This window comes from Mustela erminea, chromosome 10 (assembly GCF_009829155.1).
Source record: "Mustela erminea isolate mMusErm1 chromosome 10, mMusErm1.Pri, whole genome shotgun sequence".
NCBI lineage: Eukaryota > Metazoa > Chordata > Mammalia > Carnivora > Mustelidae > Mustela > Mustela erminea.
In genome coordinates, this window is record NC_045623.1 from 29,719,228 (window position 1) to 29,745,709 (window position 26,482).

The window sequence follows — 26,482 nt, forward strand, 5'->3', positions numbered from 1 at the left end:
TGCTCCTCTGACTGAGCCAGCCAGGGGCCCCTATACCAGTGTACTCTTAAAACTCATTCATTCCCATCTCAGTCTCAATTACATATAAAATATAAAACTCCTTTCCAGAGATTCCTTTTTCTTAGACTTTCTACAGCTCTCTTTTTACATTCAGATTTTGTCCTAAGTTTCCCATATCTCATACAACCAGTCTCATTTTAGGACAAAGTCACTTTCTTTTCCCCCAACAAAAGCGTATTTCTGTTTCTCATACCTTAATTACCAAAAACACCCATCTTTCTTTCCTTGAATATACAGCTGTTTCCCATATTATTCCCAGTAGTCCTAATTACATTTATTATAATTCTTAATGTTTAGAGATCTTAATTTATTTTTTTCTTTTTTAATAGATTTTATTGATTTGAGAGAGAGAGAGAGAGAGAACATGAGAGGGGGAGGGGTGGAAGGAGAGGGAGAAACAGACTCCCTGCTGAGCAGGGACACCCTCCACCTCCCCCCCACACCCCAGCAAAGAACTTAATTGAGTAGAGCCTGGGTACCTGGTTGTTTGGTCTATCTGTCAGGGGCACCTGATGCTGTGCTGTTTAAAAACCCATCAGCCTTCCCAGAAAGCCTGTGGGATTGTCTGAAAAGGCATACAAATTGGGACCCCAAGGCCCAAGTTAATCAAATGGTCCTTAATACCTATATCATATCTCAAAGTGTTCCAGATATCCGCAGAAAGCTTCAAAAATTAGCAACAGGTCCCAACACTAACTCCACTCAGCAAAGACAGCTTTTAGGGTATTCAATAACAGATGGGACAGAGGACGAAAAAGAAGATAAGAAAATGAAAAGGCAAGCTGCCCTTCTGACAGTAGCTCTAGTCTTCATGAGGTAATCCAGGAGAAGAAAGGAAGTCCCCATGTGTAAGTGTCCCCAGCCCCAATCCTGGGACCAAGAGACCAGACACAAAACTGGGTTACAATCAGTTCACATACTGTAAACAAGAGGGGCACTGGAAATCAGATTGCTCTAACTGCCTGGGAAAGGGAAGTGGGATGGCAAAACCAAATCACTCCAGTGCCCCTTGTAGAAAACCAGATCCTCATCTCCCCTGAGGAGTCCTCTGGCCTTAGCAGTAGGAGAAGAGCCAGTTGAATCTCCTTGAGACAAGAACCACCTTTCCTCTATGGAACACCCAGAATGGTAGCCTTTCCAATAGAAATGTAACATAAGAGAGTCTCAGGAAAAGAAGAGACCAAATGATTCTGGAGCCTTTGACCTGTGAAATGGGCCAAGATTAAACACCCCTGTTCAAAACCTGGCTCTCAGCTCCCATAAAGTTACTTGTTGTCAAGGATAAGTACAAATCATAACAATAAGGTGTTTTGTGTGTCTGTCTGTGTAGGTGGTATTTTTGACATTTGGATGGTACTGCAAAAAGTCATTTATAAAAGAACTCTATTAGGTTTAAAGGCAAGTGCTTGTAAAAATTATGCTTTCTAAAACTCAAAGCTTCTATTGGTTCTTGAGTTCAGGAGGTCAGTCCTGAGTTCAGGGGGTCAGGCCAATGACAAAATGGGGAATAGGAAATATCTAAAATTAATTTATCAAGAAAAAGCTGTATATAGCATATTACTTTAAAATAAAGGGGAAAAATGCAATCACCACAAGACAATTAAAATGGTTGCTCCTAGGGATGAAAAGGAAACTGGTTTTCAATTTTTTTAAGCAACATGCATATGGTATGTTTATGGGTCAGAATATTTCAATTATTCACACAGGAAAAATGACTGATGTAAACAGTTCCCTACAACTAACAATGCTGAAGTTCACCTGACAGAATTCACTCTGCCTTTAGGCAAATTATACTTTTAAACACCAAGTTTAGAAGTTTAAGAAGTCCATAAGGAAATGATAGACACTACAGTCTCACTAGTTTTAAGTCCCATGCTAATCACTAAGAGAAGGGAACAAGGTGAAGGGTGGCAATATGCCACCCCAGAATACACCACTTTAATGTAACCACTGTTTCTGAGCTAAAAACACTTAAAAAACAGGTGCAGGGGCACCTGGGTGGCTCAGTCTGTTAAGCGGCTGCCTTCAGCTCTGATCATAGTCCCAGGATCCTGGGATTGAACCAAGCATTAGGCTCCTTGCTCAACGGGGGAGCCTGCTTCTCTCTGTCTGTTGCTCCTCTTGCTTCTGCTCTAATAAATAATTAAAAAAAAAAAAAAAGAAAGAAAGAAAGAAAGAAAGAAAGAAAGAAAGAAAGAAAAAAAACAGGTGCAAGAAGGGCACTCTCTCTCCCTTTTCTTCCTGAAAATAGGCTAATATTTGCCATCTCCATATGGAGGATGTCCTCTCTAAACCAGAAGGGAAGTATCATTCTCATCATCAAGGATGTCAGGTCAAGACAGAATTCTACATAAACCTTATTTATTTCTTACCTTCGCTTGGCTTCCTTACGTAGTTTACTTTTCCACAATTGCCTCTCTTTGTTCAACCTGGTATAAAAAGCCTTTAGGTTTTGCCACTTCTTTGAGCCATCTCCTTATGAGGGCTTCCATAGCACCTAAAATTTGTATTAAATAAACATGTATCGTTTTTCCTATTTACCTATCTTATGTCAACTTAATTCTCAGGACCAACCAAAAACCCAAAGATGGTAGAGGTAAAATTTTGCCTCCCCTGCAGAGGCAAACCCTACATACATTTTATTCTGTTAATGCACAGCAAACAACTGTAGTTGTTTACACCCCTATTTTCTGTTGTAGGAAAAATAGAAGCTTGGTATTAGAACACAGAGTGGTACCCTTGGGATGCAGTATGTTGCTCAGGAATGGAATTTATTCTCTAGCTTATTGTTCAGATTAAGCTGCCATTTCCCAGTGAGGCCTATAGAATATGCTAAGAGGAACTGTGAGGAAAAAGATGTTTCACGGTAATCATATTCTAGAAACGTTTGATTTCTTTATTGTAGGTCTTCGCAGAACCACCATTATGTTAGTGTATATGGTAATTCTCCAGGAAAAGGATATTCCTCTATGCCTCAAACAGTAAAGCACTTTAATGTTTGTTAAATTTTAAAAGGAAGAAAAAAAGAAAAAAAAGGAACCCCAATTGGTTTTTTGATGGTAAAAATCCATTACAGAATTGTAATGCCTCTTTATTAAGAGGCAGCTGCTAGTAGGTTCAGGGTAATCTAGAAATCTGAAAATCTCAAAATTCCCCCAGAACTTAAAATCCTTCCCAGGACTGATAGTATCTTTTAAAGTCTCCTGGCTATTTGGTTGCATTTGTGAGGTACACCGATGTTTATGGGGGTCTCACCTTTTTTTTTTTTTTTCCCGTAATCTCTATACCCAGTGTGGGGCTCAAACTCATGACCCTAAGATGAAGAGTTACATGCTCCACCAACTGAATCAGCCAGGTGCTCTGGCAAACAGAAGGTTTTATGTGGCTTTTCTAAAAGAGAAATTCATTTTGCTAAAAATCACATTTGACATACTTTTTGAAAAAGAGACTTTGGGTGCTAAAAGGGATTTCTGAATGTCAATTTATTTTCATGTTTTTTAAGTCAAGATTATGTGAACTATGTATGAACTACCCGGTTTTTAGTTACCAGAATAAAAAGAACAAGCAAAAGTTGTACAGGATAACTGATTCTTTTTAATCTGAACAGAAAATAAGTAAGTAGACAAGTTTGCCAAAGAGAGTGGTAAAAACTGAATGTTACATATTATGGAATCAGTACATCAAGTTTTACTTTGGTAGCCGGTGATTCTTATAGTTAATTGTGCGAAAAAAACAAAATCAGTTATACTGAAACAAGATTATAAAATGCCCATTTCTGAACCCTAGTCTGATAAAACTGATTTCATATCTAGCTTATTGATAAAATCCCATTTCAGTTTTCCCTGTGCAAAAAATACATGTAAGTCATTAATGGTGGCTTGGTGAGGTGAAATCAATTTCTCTTGGGATAGTTCAACATAATGACCCAAATACAAAAAGTTATTCAAGATTCACAGAGATAAACCAGTGCCTAGGAAACATAATCACCCATGTGCGTAATTATAACATTTTTTTAAACATAAAATCACAGTCAAAGACAGTGATAACATTGCATACTCAGTGCATTACTTCATGTAGTGCATTCCTATGGCTCATTTGGAGTTTAACAAATGTAACCACCACACGTCTAATGAATGGGCTTCTAACATACACAGATCCATCCAATTCTTTTAAAAAATCTGAAACTCTTATTAAAGAGCTTGAGCTTGACATGTAAGGACTTTATGCCTTAATATCCCAAACATTGGGAAGATTAGGTGTGAAACATAGTAACCACCCCTTGTAAGCAAGACTGCACATAAACTTCTGTTATATTCCCACAAAGAACCCTCAGAACAACTCAATACTGCAGACTGAGAGGGGCACACTTATTATTTAGCCAAAGAAATTTCAAATGGCTTTCCTGGAGTCAAATGTACCCCAAGATCTATACAAGGAATGAGTGTAACGGTGGCAGCTGAAGCAATCTGCCACTGCGTGATAAATGCTATTATGCATCAGGTTATACGTTTTGATAAAATACTATGATTTGTTTCCTACAATCATGGAGCACAAGAAAATGAAGCTCAAGACTATCTTGTAAGAACAGGATAAATGATGACCCCAGTTTTCAATAGGGTTCTTCATTGAAGGAAAAGGTAGAGCCATAAAAGTCATATTAGCTGACTTCAAATGGTTTACATCCCAGGATGAATCAGATTACACTGATTTAAGCCCAATTTAATTTAGGCAGGTTTTTAACCACAAGAATAAGGACATTCTTAGTACATATTAATAATTAAACCAACATATACACAATTAGCAAGATCCTATATAATATTAAATGGTTTAACAACTTGTTCTCAATTATTTCATATCTAATTATTCGTTGTTTTAAGAAAAAAAAAAAAAAACCAAGCTCAGCTTTATTTTACAACATACTGTGTATTTCTAAGTGTGTTCTTTAATGATTTCATTGAAGCAGAACAGCTCTCCAGATTCTAAGAGCCAAACTCAACCGTATCTTCTGTTATCTGTTTAAATTCATAATTGCCTCTGCCATCCATATGCAGGTAGTACTATGGGAAAGAAGTGGGGGGAAAGAAATCAATGACTAAGATAATTTCATTTTTGTCAGGAATTTATGCAGAGGTTATTATACAAGAAAATGGAAATTATTTTAAGCTACTAATACCTTCAAAAGTTTTATACCCAGAAAGGTAAGATTAAATGAAGAAGTCCATTCTCTTTAATATAGCAACAATGTGATTCTGCTTGGAGTGGAGAGAGTACTTTCCTTTATAAAAACTAAAATACCAAAATTCCTCATTATTTTGAAGGAAGCAAATGTACAGGCATCCTACATATCAGAATGCTTCCATAACTCCACATCCAATCCAATGTACCACAGGCTGAACTGCACTAAGGATAAGCCTTATCAACGGGGAATTCTTGAATATTTCCTTTATCTGGTTTCCTGGATTAGTTCGGAACCTCTAACTTAAGGCTTTTTATTCGTTTGTGGTCTTAGTAGAGGAGCAAAAGAGCTATACGGTATGCCTGTATATCCCATCCTATGAAGACACTTAGGACAACAGCTAGAAAGACTTCTGTTTTATTTAGCAGCTTTTTATTTACAGAAAAGATATGTTTTCCCATCTTCTATCTATTCTGGCCTCTGACATTAACATCCCTCCGTCACACAGTCTCTGCTTGGTACTCTGCACTTGTCTCCCCCACCAGAAGAAGAGGGGAGGTCAAATCCAAAAACTCTCACAGCTCTGTCACTATGTTATTTATGAGCTCCTGAGAAAACACCAAGGCTTGGATACTTTTTAAACTGCTTTGATTATTAGTTATTCAATTTCTCATTTCATTCTGAAAAATGGACAAATTATAAGAATTAATGGACAAATTATAAGAATAAAAAGTATCTTTAAAAGTCACACAGCTATACAGAATTCCATTATTTTTACTAAATACTTCCACAGAGGCTACCTCTTCGATATTCATGGTAATCTAAGAGACAGGAAGGCAAGGATCAATAAGTTTATTATATGAAGGAAGCAACGGATGCCAGACAGTCATGCTTGAAGCCAGGTTTTCTGAGTTCAAATCCCATACTTTTCATCTTATCTGTATACTATCATCTTAACCATAGGGTTATTGAGGTTAAAGAAAGCACTCTGTATCCCCCAAGGACATTCAACTCAGCACTTGGGGAAAAAGTTGCTCCATCAGGTATGTATTTTATGGACCAAGATACCCTGAACATTTGTTCTAATTTTTCTCAAACCCTTTCTTTTACCTGGAATGTCTTTATCATTTAGGAAGGAAGAAAGAGAAGAAGGAAGGTAAGAGAAAAAGAGAGGGGAAGGGAAAGGGAGGAGAGGCAAGGGAAGAGTTGAGTTAACAGGGTTTAGTTTGGGGTTTGATCATGAAGATCTTGAAGAGCTGAAAAGAACTGCCATACTGAGAACGGCACTGTTAGAGCACCAGGATACATAAGGGATCCATACCAGTGCAAACCTCACTGTAATGGCTATGTAAATTATAGTAACTACTTAATGATTCTGTTTTATTACAGTCCAATGATAAACACAGCTGACATTATTCAGTTTCCCCTTACAGCCATGATCTCACTAAAATGTCCTTAAACTTTCTGCCATCTAATCCTTCCTAAGACTCTTTCGCTTCTGTCAATACTGAGTGGTGAGAAAACTTCACTTAGCCATAGCTGTGATAAGGTTGTGTAAAGTTTAGTCAGCTATTATACAATAGTGATTTCTAAAAATGGAGAACCACTAACTGGTTCTCTACTATCTCTCCAATCAGTTAGGGCTTATTAAATATGTATTAGAGCTTTCAAAACTGAGAACTACAATATTTAAGGAAAATTTAGAATCACGTTTTGTCCTTCAAGGTATATATTTGTAAGAGAACATACACCAGGAAATCTAAAACCATAATCACCTGAATTCAAGTATTTAAATGAGATAAAATTCCACTATACCATTCAATATAAGAAATACAAACCTCATGGTGTTTCCAAAGAGACTTTCTATGTGACACAGTGAAGAGGGTGATGCCAACCTAATACAAAGAAAATGATTTAAGTTTTTATCAGTACCACAGAATCACAAATTAAACTCATCTACATATTTAAACTATTAAAATGACTGTTTTCAGAAGCTATAATTAAAAATCAATGTAAAAGAGAAAAAATAACAAATGATGCCGATGTTCAAGGTAATGCAAAGTACAGACCATCAACCACATAATAAAAACACACAAGTATCCATAAATTCTTTAAAAAAAAAAAAAAAAAACCTAACAGGTACTAGCATTAAGTGTACTATTTTGTTTGGGGCAGAAAATATATATCCTGACCCAGATTCTATTTTATTGTGAAAAATATGCGAAAAGAGTATAGGAATAGTAAAAATAGCAAGAGGTCAAAGTCAGGAAAATTAAATCAACATGGTACTATCTACAGTCAATCTGTTTTTCAAATACAGGGTCACACTCCTTTATTGGAACCTGTTTTGGATTATGTCTGGGGCAAAATTCTCGGGCAGAAAATTGAATGTTTCTGTGGCAATGTTATAACACCGACACTGAGATAAGTTAAGAGTTTAAATATCTTCTGCTAGTTTAGGCAAGGTTTAACTACCCTATTAAGCATGCTACAAAATAATGAAAAATCTTTTAGTTTTGAGACCTTATTGGTTTTGTTTTGTTTTGTTTTGTTTATTTGAGAGAGAGAGAGCATCAGAAGGAGGACGGGCAGAGAGAGAAGCAGACTCCCCACTAATCAGGGAGCCTGACATGGGGCTTAATCCTGGGACCCTGGGATCATGACCTGAGCTGACAGCAGATGCCTAACCAAATAAGCCATCCAGGTGCCCCAAAATCTTACTGGTTTTTAAACTCTAAATAAAGATTCAGAGATTTCTAATAACGATTAAAACAACAACAACAACCACCCACCAATCAATATAACTGCAGAGGCTCTGGATCAGCGGTTCTCAACTTGGGGCTGGGGGGAGGAGTTCTATCCATCAGGGGACACTTGGCAATGTCTGGAGACATTTTTGATTGTCACAATTGAGAGTGCTACTAGCATCTAATGAACAGAGGTCAGATATGCTATCAAATATCCTATAAAGCAAAGGACAGCTCCTCACAACTGAGGATTAGCTGATCCAAAATGTCAACAGAGCTGAGACTGAGAAACCCTGCTCTAGATCGTAGTTACTTAAAATGGATCTCTTCAGGCTGAGATAAATGCTTGAGTATCCAGATAATTCCAACATGAGTTCTAATTTTATTTTAATTTTGATAAATTTTTAAAAATTAGCCAAAGTATATTCTGGATCATTTCTACCATGAGATTTAAGTGCCCAAGTCTGTGTTTGTACTTTGCTGGTACAAAGTGATTACTTCAAGTGAGAGCAGTTGGGGTGCCTGGGTGGCTCAGTCAGTAAAGTGTCCGACTCTTGATTTTGGCTTAGGTCATTACTTCAGGGTTATGAGATGGAGCCCCAAGTTGGACTCTGTGCTGGGTGTGGAGCCTGCTTAAGATTCTCTCTCCCTCTGTTTCTTCGTTCCCCACTCTCTCTCTAGAAATAAATAAGCAAATAAAGTGATAGCACTTAACACGTTTAATGTGCCATAACTTTGGATGCCATGTGGAAAAGTTTTCAAATTGGTTACAAACTGCATGACAAAATAAGTTATTAGTAACACATTTCAATGGTACGCTTACTTTTTTCTTTTTTTTTTTTAAAGATTTTATTTATTTGACAGAGATCACAAGTAGGCAGAGAGGCAGGGAGAGAGAGAGGAAGGGAAGCAGGCTCCCCGCTGAGCAGAGAGCCGATGCGGGGCTGGATCCCAGGACCCTGAAATCATGACCTGAGCCAAAGGCAGAGGCTTTAACCCACTGAGCCACCCCCCACTTACTTGATTTTTGAAAGCTCTCTTCAGATAACCTTATTTTATGATTCTACAGTAATTGGATCAGGTCTCAGCTTAATGAAAGCATTCTTTCTGATAGAATTACTTAAATAAGATCCAGAAGCAAAATTCAAAATATAAGATCTGGACCTCAGACTGTATCTTTCCATAATTAAATCCCAAACTGGTGGTTTAGTTTCAGCAAAACAGTATCAGAGGTCTCTTTAATGTTACCAAATTGAAACTGTGTTTTGTCTGTACTTAATTTGTAAATTTTTATTTGTTTTGTGGCTGTAAATGAGCTCTAAGTTCAAGGAGTTCATATCTCATTTCAACTGTTATTACAGGAATATAATTAAAACTAGAAACTGAGGACCCTGTAAGAATTTTCTTTTATTTATTTTAATTTTTTTATAAGATTTTATTTATTTATTTGATAGAGATCACAAGTAGGCAGAGAGGCAGGCAGAGAGAGAAGAGGGAGCAGGCTCCCCGCTGAGCAGAGAGCCTGATGTGAGGCTTGATCCCAGAACTCTGGGATCATGACCTGAGCCGAAGGCAAAGGCTTTAACCCACTGAGCCACCCAGGCACCCCAAATTTTCTTCTTTTAAACAGAATCTACACTTTTATTGGAAAGTTGCATCTTTTGTGGGGACATATAGCTTATAACTAAACATAAGGGGACAGCACACAGTGAAGACTACCACCAAAGAGCCTCTAAATCACTGATCAAATAGAGACTACACCTCCAATACTTATAAATCTGAAAGTTTATAGGAACAGATACATAAAAATATTATAAATGAACATAACTGATTCAAGAATAGAAAACAAACCATTAAAGAAATAAAATCAGTACAGAAAAATCTTCCTACAAAGATTCATGTAGCAAATTTATTCTTTCCTCATTATACCAATGCTTCTCAAACTATAATATGCATTTGAATCCTCTGGGAATTTAGTTAAAATGTGGACTCTAATTTGGTAGGGCCAGAGAGGTTGCATTCTAACAAGCTCCCAGGAGATGCTGATCAATGACCACACTCTTAACAGTACGAATTCATACTGTAAATATGCAACATGACCTTTTATATTTACTGTAAACCCCCAGTAACACTTACAAATTGTTAAAAGACTCCTGTACTTCCTTTACTTACATAACACTGAAAAACAGTTAGGATATACTGCTCTTACTCTCCAAATCCAACAAGAGTATAGAAGGTATGACAACCACCACAGAACGACCAAAGAGTTAAAGAACAGTATCAATACACACAGCCTCAGAAAGGCTACCACAAGAAACTCTGGTAAAATGTTGCCCAGGCCAGAGGAGGGGGAAAAAAAGGACAAACTGAAAACTACCAAATGACTACTGTCAAGGTTTCCTGATTAAAAAAAAAAGAGATATTTAGGTTTCATTCTTAATGGAACACATTAAGAATATCTCAGTTTATTAACTCTGAGTATAGGGAATGAGGTAAAAGAGAAGTAAATTTAGATATAGTATTTGTTTCAAATCTAAGATACAGCCAAAGAGAATTATATACAGAATTCATTTATAATTTTTTAACTCATATCATTAATTATCATTTGAAATCTTTATTAAAGCAGAGAGAACACCCTTTGATAGTCATTTTGGAATCTCTTTGGATAGACATCTGGTTGGATACACAGTAAACCAAGAATGACAGGGACCCTCAAACTAAGAACCTGAAATGCTTACCTTTCGACAATGACTGTAAATGTAACCTTCCACATCCACACTAACTGCACTTGTGCATTCATCCAAAATAGCAAACTGGGGTTTATGATAAAATAATCTCGCCATCTGAAGCATAAAAGGAAATATTTTATAATCACATGCAGAAATTAATAAGCTAAAATAGATTTACCTTAAATTAAATATGCATTGAGTCTTGGAAAGCAAGAATGAAAATTATTATACCTCAAAAAACCTACTTCCCCCAAAGAGAAATATATTTAAAAGAAACAAAACCTATGTCTTTACTATCGTCCCAAAGGGGAAAATGTAACACACAGGAAATTTACTGTTAAGAGTTAATCTAAAACATTTAAGACTGATGTGAAATGTGACTGAGATTTAAACTATTATAGAATGTTCTCTAAACAAGATTAGAGGGTACATATTCTAACCAAATCTTAGAATTCAGACTCCAGATGGCTTAAATGAAAAAAATGTATTTATTTCTGAACATTTTATTGCTTAAGTAATGTCAATTAATATTAAGCTGCCAATTAATATTTACACCAATAATTTTTTAAAATATTTTATTTATTTGACAGACAGAGATCACAAGTAGGCAGAGAGAGAGGAGGAAGCAGGCTCCCTGCTGAGCGGAGAGCCCGATGCGGGGCTCTATCCCAGGACACTGGGATCATGACCTGAGCCGAAGGCAGAGGCTTTAACCCACTGAGCCACCCAGGCGCCCCTACACCAAAAATTTTTGAGTGCACCCATTTTGTGTCCCTGAGGTTAATACTAAATGTGCTCATTTTTAAGCGTCTGCTAATTTTATAAGTAAAATTAACACCAAGAATGTTATAGCTTCCATTTCTTCAATTAGCAAAAATGCTGAACACCTTCTCACTTATTTTCCATATGTATTTTATTTTCGGGGAATTATTTACTCTGATCCTTTGTCTAACAGGTATTCCAACTGGTCATATGCTCCTAGCAATAATCACCATGTGCCAAGACCAATGGACACTTTTATATTCTTGCCCAGTTTATCTTTTCTGCTACATGCAATTCAGATGACCACTTCCTCCTCCATGAGAAAGTGACAGTGAAACATAGTCTTAACATTTCTTCTCACTTCTTAAGCTACTTCCTCAGTTTCTTTACCAGCCTTTTCTTCTTCACTTGACCATTAAATTTTGGGGTTCCTCAGGGCAAATTTGTAAGTCCTTTATCTATATTGTATTTGTAAGTCCTATATCCTATATTGTCTCTCCCTGAATGATCTCATTGATTCCCATGATTCCAAATATTATTTACATTTGTGGACTCTCCATACCTTCTGCTCTTCAAATTTCTAGACTGCTAAATAAAAATTCCTATTTGATATTTCCATCAAATTTCACCGAATTTTCCCCTTAAAATCCATCCATCTACCCCACTGCACCTTAAACATTTCAGAAAATAACACTCTCAAACAGCTGCTCAAGCTTGAAGGCCACAAGTCCTCGCTTCTCTCCCTCCCTTTCACACATCCACCCTCATATTTTTTAGTCCAGTCGAGTAAGTCCTTCAGAGTTTGTAGTCTACTCACTTTCTCCCTTCTCCACAATCATGCCCTCAGCCCAGAACACAACCATCTCCTGCTTTATAGCCTCTTTCACTCCCCTCCAATCCATTCTCCCTATAACCAGAAAGGAGTTTTCAGAAATGTAAATCAAATGTCACTCTTCTCTTCAACTTCCCACTTTACTTTGAACAAAATCCACTTCTTACTGGGGCATCCCTGCAGAATCAGATTCCTTCTTGTTTTCTAACCTCAACATTCAGGCCAAAATTGCCTCTTCTCAACTACCAGGACACAAGGGGTCTTACGCCAGAGAGGTTTAGCACATGTCACTTTCCTTTCGTCTCAAACACTTTCCTTTTGTCTGCTTTTTACATCTTTGAAATTACTCCTCAAAACTACCCTGAGCCCTCCTCCTCAAACCAAGTGGGTGCCTACTGCAACTTCTCTGCAGCCCTTCGTATGCTGTGAACTGTATGTTCTCTTTGTCTACTCTTCTAGGCTATTATATTCACTTAAGTAGAAACTCTATTTTAACCACTACTGTACACCCAACACTTGCATGAAGGAAACATGTAGATATTTGATAAATTAAAACATAAGCAGTACTCCCTATCTGATGAGATAAGAAAGGGGAAGCAGCAAGTATAGACTACTAGAAGTTCAGCTGTGCAGAGAACGCCAGAGGATCTTTGGTTAAGGCAGAGTTTGCTTTTTACATCAGGGAGATCTGAAAATGTCTTTCTGAAAGAGAAAGACCAGAAAAGATTAAATATAGGGTGTGAAGGAAAGAATATGATATACTGAAGGAAAGAGTATGATACAGAGGAGGATACGTCAAGAGGAGTGAAGGCCCAAAAACATGGAGACATTTAGCCTTTCTCAAGAGGAAGGATGACATATCCCTCACAGACAGAAGTAGGGAGGTGTCAGGACAGTCCAGTGTGAACCTCATTAAGAGGACTGATTATCTGATGGCATGCCACAAATGCCCTCCCGCCATGTTTCCATGGATCTCATCATCACATCTGGCATACTGGATGGCAATTTTCTCATGTATCTCTCTCCCACCATGCTGTCAGTCCTTGCTACCACAGTACGAGAAGACTGTAAGGTGAGCAAGCATGTGAACTTTGCAATGGTACTACCACCTGAGCTCGGCCGGCCCCCACCCCCACCCCACATGGTAACCTGTACTAGTGGATCCTTGCTTGGCAGCCTACTTCACGGTGCTACAGTTCAATTTCCTCTGTACAAGGGGACACTCAACAGTTCCTGCCTCAAAGGACTGACAAGAATTCAATGTAAAGGGCCTAGCCTACCACCTATCTATTATGCACTCAATAAAAATGAGCTGTCAGTAACTGACATAATACCAGCTTTTTAAAGTAGGAAGTGAGCTGTTCTGCTGGGAGTAGGAAATGGGGTAGAAAGCCTGAGACTGGTAGTTTTTAAGTGATTATCGTGAAAAATGAGAAAGAGGGGCAAAAGAAAAATGATCATCAGGGAACATGAAAGGTGGTGGCACCAAACAAATTCTGATCTTTCAGCTGCGCTCAGAGGCCTATATACAGAAACTGTTCAGACAAAGAACTGTTTGTCTCAGGCCTACATACAGAAAGAACTGTATATAAGCAAAGAACTGTTCTTGGGCTGCAGCTAAGGTAATATGAGGAAACAAAAAGCAGGAAAGGAAGTTAAGGGAAAAGGAGCATTTGTTCATTCCTTTACGAAATACTTCCTGACTACCTCCTATGTGCCAGGCCCTGGATTATTAAGTCTATGCTGGACAGGAAAGGAGGTAGAGTCAGAAGGGGACTGAGTAATCATAAGAAAAGAGGGGGGGGGTCAATATTCAAGATATCTGTAAGTCTGAAGAAGGGAGACAGTTGCCAATTTCTAAAGGAAAAAGAATTAATTACAAAATTGGTTTTATAAAATACTAACAATTTTATGAGAGTGCTATCTCTAGTAAGTGGTTTTGACCCTTCTTTTCTTTAATTAAAGATTTATTTATTTATTAGAGAGAGATAGAGAGCACAAGTAGGCAGAGCAGTAGGCAGAGGAAGAGGGGGAAGCAGGCTCTCCCCTGAGCAGGGAGCCCGATGCAGGGCTCGATCCCAGGACCCTGGGATCATGACCTGAGCTGAAGGCAGCTGCTTAACCAACTGAGACACCCAGGTACCCTGGTTTTGGCCCTTCTTTATACTTTTATAAATATTCCAACTTTTTAATCTTCATACTTTTTCATAATTCATAATAAAAAAAGACCACTACTAAATAGGAAGGACAAGTAGAGTGGAGTGGGAAAGAGAACTATCAGTCAGAGAAATAAGATATCGCAACTTATGATATTGGGTAGAGCAACCCTGGGTGGTAATGGCTGGGCCGAAAAGGGGGCAATGAGTTAAGAAAAATGCTACTTGAGACTCTGAGGGGCAGTGAGAGAAAAGAACTGGAGAGACAGTCCACCGGCACATCAGAGGTTATATAATGTACTAGTCAGGAGCAAGAAGTCTGACATCACACCCCCCTGCACTTTAATCTCCATTCTGCCACTCAGTAGCCACATGGCATTAGGAGGCTACTTAGGCCCTACAAGTCCTTCCCTTGACTGTACCTTAATTCACAGGGCTGTTGGGAGAATTACATCGAGTCTGCCATTCAAAACCAATGCTTCCTTCATCATTATTCCAGTGTACTTTTATTATAGCTATAATTGAAGACTGCCTTGTGTTACAGTTAGTTGAGAATACCAGGATCTCCTACATAGATTATTAAGGGCAGACACCTATCTCAGAGCCTTGCAAAGAGTAGACCCCCAGCTGAGAGTGAACTCTGGGGAAATTATACCATGATTAAGTTTTTCACTAAAATTATGGAATAATGATCTTATTTCCTTTCATTTACTCACTTTCCTCAAGGAATTTTAGAAATGTGTTCACCAGACCTCCCTTTTATTCAGTAGCATTATTCCATTCCCTCCAATTCAAATCTGACTTTCCTTACCCAAAAGTTCCCTTGTTTCATCTGTTTACACCAACCAACCTCCAGTCTTCTATATTCACTGTTTTGTGTGGTTAGACCTTTCAATCTATTTTTCCTTAAAAAGTATAATTTTTATAATTTATAAATTATTAATTTTTACAATTTATAAAAATTACATCCTCACTTCCCTCATTTTTTACTTTGCAGATTTTCAAGCCTAACCAAAAACTGTAAGAGCATTAAAATGACCATACACAAGTTTCACCCAATTTCACCAGCCTCGACATTTGTTGTATTAGCCTTCCCTGTCTCCCCACAAAACTTCTGAAGGTAGCAAAACAATAAGCTCTCTTTTAAATTTCACAACCAATTCTCCAAATATTGGTCTATACAGAACACACGTGCCAGCGACTTGGTCATGCAGCAGTGTCATGGGTGAGTTTCTCCATTTCCCAATCAACTCTATCATGGTTCATCTGGCTTTACAGGGCTCCTCCTTCCACTCCTTCCCTCTCCCCCAAGAAATCCCCTCACTCCTCTAGGCCTTGAATTTCTTATCTTCAAATAAAATCTATCCCCTCTGTACCCTTATACCCCATCCACAGGATTCCTTAGTTAAGCACATTTATTTTTCTTTCTCTGCATTTATACTGTGTGCCCTTGTGAATCCTGACCTATCCTTCCATAGTCTTTGAAGTCATAGTAATAGGAACTTAAATTTGTTCTCTTGACTTGCAGTTATTTCTATATCATCTTCTAATTAAGTGCAGAAACCTCAATCACTTCAAATTCTCACTCCTGCCATCCAATTTTCACTTTGAGTATGGCTGACATCTCTTTTCTTTTGTTTATGATTCATTCTTCACTCTATAGATTAATCTCATGTTCCAGCACTAGCAAGACAAAAATCACAAGAACAGGCTGACATGAAGTTCATACAGAATGGGTATGTTCTGGGAAAAATAACCGGCACTATCAGGGAATAAGAGGCAACAAAAAAAGGGAGAATATAATTTAAAGATAATGAGTAAGCAATTCGGCAATAAGCCATTTCTCTTGCTGTTTTTCTTTGGTTACAGTTTTCTCTAATTCCCACAAGATTAACACTCTGGGGAAAAAAAAAAATTCCTCTGCAGCTGCTCAAACTATGGTCTGCATAGTTAGAAAATGACCCTTTAAAAGTTAACCCTCTTAACAGAGTATTCAAAGTATCACTCTTAAAAGGCAGTGTTTTGTAGTCATGTTTGACCAGGAATAAGTTTAGACAATCATAAAATTAAAACAGCTCTTTTCAGATGCTTCTATTAGGAAAATGTAAAAGTTCTAAATAACTCTGGGTCGTAGATACTGAGCCCTGAAATCAGGATAGATATAATGGCATAACAGTAGAGGGGAGGGCAGGAGCTGAATAAAGTGGGAACACAGAGTGGATCATCTCTAACACCTTCAGAAACTTCAGAGAAAACAGCTTAAGTGAGGGGTCAGTAGGGAAAAGATATTAAGACATCTTGGACTACCATATTACCTAGGATCAATATGCTAAAAGGTTCCCCCACTTCAATTAATCCTCAATGGATTAATAGTATATAATTAGAAAACTTATGAATTTTTAAGAATTCTAAATGCATATGCAAGTTATACATTTTCAAGTACTTCTATTATCATTTAAACTAATCTGTACTATAACAGTTGCTAAATGAAAAGACTAAAATAATAATTTTAAATTAATCAATTAATAAAAATAATCAAAATACTGGACTCTAAAAGTGACTTTATGCAACCAGTTACACTGTCATGCAATGTGTTCAGAGTATACTTACCGCCATTCTTTGTTTTTCTCCACCACTGAGGACATCCATCCAATCCTGAACACTGTCCCAGCCTCCTTCACGTTCAAGGATATGACCCAACTGGACATTATCTAAGTATTCCTTTAGTACCTTTTAGCACAATGATTAAAGATGAAATCAAACATAATGTAGGCCAACATTCTCTATCTTGCTTTTATTTTTTAAACTACAATCACTATAATTCTATTGCCAATATCACTTCACAAAAAAATACGACACAAAGATAGCCCTGAACCTTCATTTCCTGTCTATACTAATTCTGACAAAACATATCTAGTAGTTTAAATAAAATAACACTACTGTACATAATTTAAGGATGAGAGACAAGGTTAAATACTCACTAAGCCTTATTTAAGCAGAGTACTTAACATCTTACTTCCACTTGGAAAGTTATAAGTAATGATAATGTTTTAGAAGTTTTTACAGGATAGGGTAAACTACCTGGCAGTTAAAATACTTAACTAATCTGATTAAGATAAATAATCTGAAATGGAGTATTTCCAGTAGATCTAAGACATAAACATTTCCTTACTAGATCAGATATCCCCTTCCTTCTCTGATCTTCTCTTCCATCTGGATATATCACTTGGTCTCGGAGTGTTCCAAGAGTCATATAAGGTCTCTGATAGTGACAGAGCAAAAATCACTGTAAGTGATCTTTTAAAAAATAAAAGATCTTTACATCAAAGATTACAAAATAACTCAAACAAGGTCTTACCTGAGGAACATAAAACAACTTTCCTCTCTCAGGTTTAGTTAGACGTCCTCCAAAAAGAGGCCATAACTATAAAAGGAAAAGGAGTGAGGAGAAAAGCAGTTGGTAAATTTCACAATGTGATAGATTGTATGGCAAAACAAGACCACAAAATCTTGAGACCAACTTGTACTTACTTCACCAAGAACACGGAAAAGTGAACTCTTCCCACAGCCATTTGGGCCACAAATTAAAACATTGGCCCCAGATCGAACCTGAAAGAAAATCAGTCTATGAATTTATAGTGAATATATACTCAGTGAACATTTCCTTACAGTCAAATTGTTTTTTGCTAATGCTAAGCTTTCTTTTTAGCTATAAATGTGATACTGAATAAAATCAACTTAATCAGAATACAGAACAACAGCTTATAAATTTTGAGGATTCTCAAAAACAAGTATGTGTGTATATGGTCTCGTTTTTAAAAAATGGAATCATACAATATATGTTCTACATGTTACTATTTAACAATATATCACAAATATTCTTCCAAGTCAGTATATTCAGATGCCCCCATTCTATTTTTTAAATGCCTACAGTGTATTCCATTCTAAGAATGTACCATAATTTATTTAAAAACTTCCTTTTTGTTCATTGTTTAGGTCATTTGTATTTTGCTTTGCTCTTTTAGATAATACTGCAATGAACCAGAACCAGTGAGCGAATTTATGTATTAGTGAGAAATGTTTCTGTGGATCAGGTTCTTAGAAATCTACATATATTATAAATATTTACCAGTGCTACCAAATCACTCTGCAACAATGTAAAGTTAAATGAGAAAATGTGCTTAAATTCTGAGCTTACAGTCTCATGTAAGTATTTAATAAACTCTGTGAAGAATCAGAAATCTGGGTTACAATTCCAGTATCACAGTATCACACAGCAGTGTATCACAGAAGGAAAGAAGACAACAAAGATGTGAGTTACTCTGGTTGTGGAACCTGCTTTGACAATTTTCATTAACTGTTGAGGCCCTACATTCCTATTATTTAACTCAGTGAATATTTATTGAATGCTCACAGTCAGGCTCTGCTCTAGGTAATGGGGCTACACTAATTAAACAAAACAAAACAAAACAAAACCTGCTCTTACCACCTTACATTTTAGTAGGAGAGACATATAATAGAGAATACACACAATAAATGAGTAAATTACAGTGTATTGGAAAGTAAGTGCTATGGAGAAAAAAATATATCAAGGTAAGGAAATTTGGGAGTTGGTAGGGGAGGTTACATTTTTAAGGTGGTCAGGCCAGGTCTCACAGAAAATGGTAACGTGGGTGGCTCAGTAGTTAGGCGTCTGCCTTCAGCTCAGGTCATGATCCCAGCGGCCCCGGAGTCCTGAGATCCAGCCAAGTACTGAACAGAGTAGTTCTAAAGAAGTGGTATCGAGTGGGCTCTAGACTTGGGAGACGGCCTACATGGTAGGAATCTATTACTAATCATCAAGATTTTCTGATCTGAACTACTCATAAAGTCATAATAGACATATATCCTAATGGTAACCCTTGGGTCTGGGAGTGTCTTACAAATATACAAAAATACTCCTCTTTCTTTTTCTTTTTAATTGGGTCTGCCATAGTCCCATTTGATTAGGAGACTAGACTGAATCAGCATCACTCTTCACTGAGCATGAGATATTACCCACTGCTACTGTTCTGCTCTCCCACTGTTTCCGTGACAGCAGAGTCTATATTTGGCTTGTATAGGGACAGAGCCTCCTGCACACTCAAAACAATACCTAACTCTAATTTTTTTGAACTTAAACTAAAATTATATTGAATGTTTAAATATTCATTTCCCACTAGAGATTACAATCAACTATATCTTCTGAGACAGACTTTATCTGCAAAAGATTTTTTTGTAAGTCTTAACAACTAAGAAAAGTAGATTTCTAAGTATTTCAAAGACTTACTTTTTAAAAGAATTTTGTGGATTCAGAGACTAAGTCAAACCTTACAGTTATTTTACAATATTAGACTAGCTTTTCATTTCACATTTTAAATCTAAGCTTATATACAATCATTTAGTAACTTACTTCAAAATTAAGGTCTCGGATCAAAATATCTCCATTTGGCGTTGCTAAAGGAACATGATCAAATCTACAGAAGAAATCGATAAAAAATTACAATTTTACATTAAACATTAAGCAAACATAGCTGAAAGAGAATGCCACTACATGGTTTAACAAATGTTTATGGTGCTAAAGAACTTTTCCTATACATACTTTATAATGTTATCAGCATTGATGATTTCTCCAGCACCAGGTATCAACGGAATGACTTGTGCTCCTTCTTCAATACCTTAAGTGGAAAATAAGTATTAGAGCATCACAGGACGTCAGCCAAAACTTAAACTATGGGACCTAGTGCATTCATATTTACCCCTTTCCTGTTGCGAGACCATTGTGCGCTCATATTTGCCTTGATTTAAATCCTTTAATACTTGCATTAATTCTGTAATCCGAGCAGTAAAACTGAAATTTAAAAAAAAAAGTCATAATGAAAACTCCAAAGGTCATCGTATCTTTTACTATTATTTTTGCTACTTATTTGAGATGGAACTGACATACAGCATTGTGTAAGTTCAAAACTTTTATGCAAACTTAACTGAAATTCCTAAAAATTATAATTTAGTTTAAATGAAATAACCTAAAAGAAGTTTCTTCGTCATAAAGTATGAGTGATAGTGTATGCATGCTTTATTATCATGTTTCAGTAGGACAGCAGGATGAGGATAAGGGAAGAGGATTCATAGGCTCTCCACCTCAAGAGATAATTACTTCATTAACAGTTGAGTCAAGAAGGTTGTTTGCCACTAGAATTTAAAGGTTTCTAGTAGACACTACACAAGGACTAGTACTAGTTAGTACCCTCCACCGACATAGGAAGTACGGACCGAGTTCCTCCTGGAGTGAGTGATAGCCAGGTATAAAGTTAGTCTTCTTGTGTGAGGAAGGCATTTATTACACATATGCCAATTCCCTGCAAACATGGAAGAATATGGAAGATTCCTCTCTTTCCTACTCTGAAATTTGAGAAAAGCTGAAGTGCTCTTAATATGAGATAGAAATCACTGAAGCAAGAGAGAGAAATCAACACTCATGCCAAGACATCAAGGAAATAAAAATAACATGATGGTCAAAGAGAAAGCAATCTGCATCAAAGAAGCAAAAGAGAAATTTTCTGTGGAAATCAAGCAGAAACCTCCTGAAGGAAGAGAAGCACCCCATTTACCATGAACTGTAAAGGCATAAGAAAAGTTATTAACAACTAGGAAGAATGTCTATATTCTCAAGAAAGACAGACTCCTCATAGTAGTTGACAATCAACTCCATTTTGCCATGAAGACTTAAATTGCCATAGAAAAGGAGGAATAAAGAAGAAATATGTGGATGAGTCACAGGTCTGGGAAGGATCTGAAATGATCCAATTTCTTTAGATGTACTTTTTACATTATGGTGTTCTTTTATGCCATACCAAAGCCCTTTATATTAGAGTTTAAAATACTGAAATACTTAATTCCATATTATGCTCTAAAAACAATTTTACTAAACAGAATGACCATATTTACAATTGCATCTACAGATACCACAAAGTGACTTTTCACTTTTTTCCCCATTAAAATCAACTTCATCTTTATCTTTTGCTAGGTTGCCAGTTTCAAAAACCTAAGAGGAAAAAAATACAGTGGAGGACAAAAAAGTTCAAATACAAAAAATTCTATTCATTAACTTAATTTCCCATGAATTCAGAATAGACTGCCATGACTTAACATTTTCTAACTTACTGAATACTACTGTCCATGGAGCAAATAGCTTGAGAACCATTAACCTGGCTGAAGACTCAAAACAGCTCTTAAGGAAACATGAAAAACTCAGAGAAAAATCTTCTTTAATTTGTCTATCAAAATCAGCTTGCAGGAGTAAGAAATGGGGCTTCCGTTGCCCCTTATCTTAACCTCACCTGGGCACAATCATTAAGTATAACATATTCTTAAAACTTATTTTCTGCAATTGCTTAGTATTACTAATCTTACTTACCCAGCCAATCTAGTCATCTCACGGCCAGCCAAAACTATCCGACCCAGAGCTTGAGACATTCGCAAAAGCATTCTTCCACTTTGGTAGTAATCCTTAAATAGAAATAAATACTAGTTTTCACTTGTATTTCTAAGACTAAAAACTACCTTTTATTTGTTTTTATATTTAAATTTCAATTTATTATAACTATGACTACTAATACTTTACCTCTAGAAGTTCTGAATGTGTACTCTTGAGATGTCGAGGATGAGACAAATCTAGGAAAGGACGACTTACAACGAGGTAACCAACAACAGTGGCAAGATCTGAAACAAAACCGTTAAAATTTAAACATTAATAATACTTCACTTTCTCCATAAATTTCATTCCACTATCTCTTTGAAAGCATACTTACATTTGGCAACTATGCTATCAATGAAGCCCATAGAAAACCGAAACAAAATGAAATTATGGAGATGCTCCACCTGGCAGAAAACAAAAACAATAAAATATATATTATATGTGTACATAAGAAAATGAATCTACCCTGAAAATAAAAAGAACTGCATGAGCTATTTATTCCACAAATACTTACTGAAAATTTTAAAAAAATGTATAATTTACTGATTCCACAAATATTGTCTGATTTCTGATTATACTGTACATCACATTTCATGTACAATACTTATCACAGAGCAGATGCCAAATACTTCATGAAACCATTTTATGCAAACAGAATGGAAATTACATATAAATGTTAATGTGGTATCATTTGTATATAATACTGTATTCACAATATTATCAGATACACACTTCACAATATTATCAGATACATACTTGCATTAAAAATGGTCAATAATCAAAACAACAACAATAACACGGAAGGATGAGCTAATTTAGGTAAAACACTACAGTCTAGATTGGCACTCAGTGCTTTGCTTTAGCTGGAGACATCTGGTCTATGTTTTCCTTAAGAATCTTACTACACTCGATCTGAAGCAAGAGCTAATTTCATCAAGGCTGTACAGCCCTAGTCTGCAGCTTTAATCGAGTACACTCTACCTCAAAATTACAAGTCTAAAAAATGTTTTATATTCTGCCTTTTCAGTGTTCTCAACTTTTGCATCTATTTTGCAGGTTATTCAAGGCCCTGCATGATCTGGCACTGGGTTCCATCATAAACTTCATCTGCTTCCATGTTCCTTCTCACTCAGCTCCAGAATTACTGGTTCTTCAAACTGCCTTAAGGCTTTCCTCTTGTTGTTCTCTCTGTCAGAAATACTGTTGCTGTCCCAGACAGTTTTATTTTGTGACTAATTCCCTCATTCCATGTGGGTTTCTGATAAAATGTCACCTCAAGAAAAGACCTCCCTGGGGCGCCTGGGTGGCTCAGCAGTGGGGTAAGCCTCTGCCTTCGGCTCAGGTCATGATCTCAGGGTCCTGGGATCGAGCCCCACATCAGGCTCTCTGCTCAGCGGTGAGCCTGCTTCCTCCTCTCTCTCTCTCTGCCTGCCACTCTGCCTACTTGTGATCTCTCTCTCTGTCAAATAAATAAATAAAATCTTAAAAAAAAAAGACAAGACCTACTTGCCATCCTATCCAAAATAGCGAGGCAACCACTCCATCAAACTGTACCATGTCATCCCATTTTATTTTTGATCATAGAATTCGTAACTACCTAAAAGCATATAAAACAGTCAGTTGTTATTTACTATCTCCCCCACTAAAATGTGAGTTTTCTGAGTACAGGGTGGCCTCCTCTTCCTATCTTTTGTAAAAGCACAATGACTGAAACATTAATCAGTGAATGCCATTTGTTACATGCTGTGCTCAATGCTGGAGATACAATGAACAAAACAGAAAAGGTCTCTGAGTTCATGAAGTATACATTTTTTTTAAATTTTTTAATTTTTTATTTTTTATAAACATATAATATATTTTTATCCCCAGGGGTACAGGTCTGTGAATCGCCCAGTTTACACACTTCATAGCACTCACCAAAGCACATACCCTCCCCAATGTCCATAATCCCACCCCCCTTCTCCCAACCCCCCTCGCCCCAGCAACCCTCAGTTTGTTTTGTGAGATTAAGAGTCACTTATGGCTTGTCCCCCTCCCAATACCATCTTGTTTCATTTTAATGAAACAGACAAACTAGGAAACAAATAAGATAATTATAAATTGCAATACATCTTTTAAAGAAACAGATCATTAAATTGGGAACTGGAGGAAGCCATTTCAGACAGACTAACCAGAGAAAAGCAAGGCCACAGTAAGTTGTTAACTTTGGGGCTAAAATCTAAAGGTAAGAGTAAGTAAGCCATGTGAAGAGTGAGCTGATATAACAGCAGATCCCTGGAAAATTACCTTAAATGCATTTTCTCAGCATTATCAAAATTCAGTCATATTAAATCTAAATAACACAAAAAATTCAAAGTCTAAAATAATTCATTTTTTAAAAAAAGATTTACTTATTTATTTTAGAGAGAGAGAGACAGAGAGAACTTGAGCATATGTGAGGTGGGGAGGAACAGAGGGAGAGAAACTTCAAGCAGACTTCCTCTTGAACATGAGCCCTGGTGTGCTTCTCAGTCCCACAACCTACGAGATCATGACCTAAGCCAAAACCAACAGTTGGATGCTCAACCAACTGAGCCATCCAGGTGCCCTGAAATCATTTAAAATGTCTATTTCTTTAAGCTTTTTAAGTCACCTTAATATAGATTTAATTTCACAAGCTTCCACTAAAATGTAAGCTCCTTGGAGGCAGGATTTTGTACGTTATGTCCACCACTATTATTACTAGCACCTGGAATAAGCAAAGGCATCTAGATGGCACTCAGTATCTTTTAAATGAAGTAATAAAATTACTTGAATTTTCCCAATTTTCCAAGTGGCAAGAAAATAAAAACTGATATATGTATAGTTTTCACAAGAAACAATGTTTTTAACTCTAAATTACGGGTCAACAAACTGGCCCACAATCCAAATCCAACCTGCCATTTATTTTTTATAAAAAAGCATTACTGGAACATAGCTACACCTACTTATTTACAAAGAGTATATGCCTTTTTTAAAAATTAATATATAATGTATTATTTGTTCCAGGGGTACAGGTCTGTGATTCGTCAGTCTTACACAATTCACAGAACTCACCATAGCATATATCCTCCCCAATGTCCATCACCCAATCTCCCCATTCCTCCACCCCACCCCTCCAGCAACCCTCAGTTTGTTTCCTGAGATTAAGAGTCTCTTATGGTTTGTCTCCCTCTTTAGTTTCATCTTGTGTCATTTTTCCCTCCCTTCCCCTATGATCCTGTTTTCTTTCTCAAATCCTTCATATCAGGGAGATTATATGATAACTGTCTTTCTCTGACTGACTTATTTCACTTAGCATACTACCCTCTAGTTCCATCCATGTTGCTGCAAGGGGCAAGATTTCAATTTAATTATTTTTTTAAAGATTTTCTTTATTTATTTGACAGAGATCACAAGTGGGCAGAGAGGGAGGCAAAGAGAGAGGGGGGTAGCAGGCTCCCTGCTGAGCAGAGAGCCTGATGTGGGGCTTGATCCCAGGTTCCTGGGATCATCACCTGAGCCGAAAGCAGAGGCTTTAACCCACTGAGCCACCCAGGCACCCCAAGATTTCAATTTTTGATGGCTGCATAGTATTCCATTGTGTGTATGTATATACACACACATCACATCTTCTTTATCCATTCATCTGTAGATGGGCATCTAGGCTCTTTCCATGGTTTGGCTATTGTGGACATTGTTCCTATAAACATTCAGGTGCACGTGCCTCTTTGGATCACTACATTTCACTACATTTGTATCTTTAGGGTAAATACCCAGTAGTGTGATTGCTGAGTCGTAGGGTAGCTCTATTTTCAACTTTTTGAGGAACCTCCATGCTGTTTTCTAGAGTGGCTGCACCAGCTTGCATTCCCACTAACAGTGTAGGAGGGTTCCCCTTTCTCCGCATCCTCGCCAGCATCTGTCATTTCCTGACTTGTTAATTTTAGCCATTCTGACTGGTGTGAGGTGGTACCTCACTGTGGCTTTGATTTGTAGTTCCCTGATGCTGAGTAATGTGGAGCACTTTTGCATATGTCTGTTGGCCATCTCGATGTTTTTTTTGCAGAAATGTCTGTTCATGTCTTCTGCCCATTTCTTGAATGGATTATTTGTCCTTTCCATGTTGAGTTTGATAAGTTCTTTATAGATTTTGAATACTAGTCCTTTATCTGATATGTCATCTGCAAATATCTTCTCCCATTCTGTCAGCTGTCTTTTGGTTTGGTTAAGTATTTCCTTTGCTGTGCAAAAACTTTTTATCTTGATGAAGTCCCAATAGTTCATTTTTGCCTTTGCTTCCCTTGGAGTATATGGCTACTTTTGAGTGTCAATACAGATGATAAGGTCTGAAAAGTCTGAACTACATATGTACTATCTTGTCTTTTATAGAAATAGTTTGCTGACCCCTACTGTAAATAATAAACATAACCATCATAGTATCTTCAAGAATGCTACAGAAACAAAATAATTTATCACTAAATAAAACTTCCAAGCAACCTCTAAAAATACACTGACTTTTATTTTA

At 36.9% G+C, this 26,482-nt stretch overlaps 1 protein-coding gene across 3 annotated transcripts in view; it reads right to left on the reverse strand.

Annotated features, from left to right (window-relative positions):
* Window positions 1-3,527: 3,527 nt before the first annotated feature.
* ABCD3 (ATP binding cassette subfamily D member 3) overlaps window positions 3,528-26,482 on the reverse strand; it is a 75,960-nt gene continuing 53,005 nt past the window's right edge. For all 3 annotated transcript variants that reach the window (XM_032361069.1, XM_032361070.1, XM_032361071.1), the window contains 13 exons: window positions 22,292-22,361; window positions 22,105-22,202; window positions 21,898-21,989; window positions 20,240-20,331; window positions 20,083-20,158; window positions 19,894-19,957; window positions 17,994-18,071; window positions 17,821-17,886; window positions 17,635-17,724; window positions 17,073-17,192; window positions 10,722-10,826; window positions 7,075-7,131; window positions 3,528-5,117 (listed from right to left, as the gene is read on the reverse strand). In XM_032361069.1, the coding sequence (XP_032216960.1) occupies window positions 5,040-5,117; window positions 7,075-7,131; window positions 10,722-10,826; window positions 17,073-17,192; window positions 17,635-17,724; window positions 17,821-17,886; window positions 17,994-18,071; window positions 19,894-19,957; window positions 20,083-20,158; window positions 20,240-20,331; window positions 21,898-21,989; window positions 22,105-22,202; window positions 22,292-22,361 (1,086 nt within the window). In that variant the 3' untranslated portion in view covers window positions 3,528-5,039. The remainder of the gene's footprint in view (window positions 5,118-7,074; window positions 7,132-10,721; window positions 10,827-17,072; window positions 17,193-17,634; window positions 17,725-17,820; window positions 17,887-17,993; window positions 18,072-19,893; window positions 19,958-20,082; window positions 20,159-20,239; window positions 20,332-21,897; window positions 21,990-22,104; window positions 22,203-22,291; window positions 22,362-26,482) is intronic.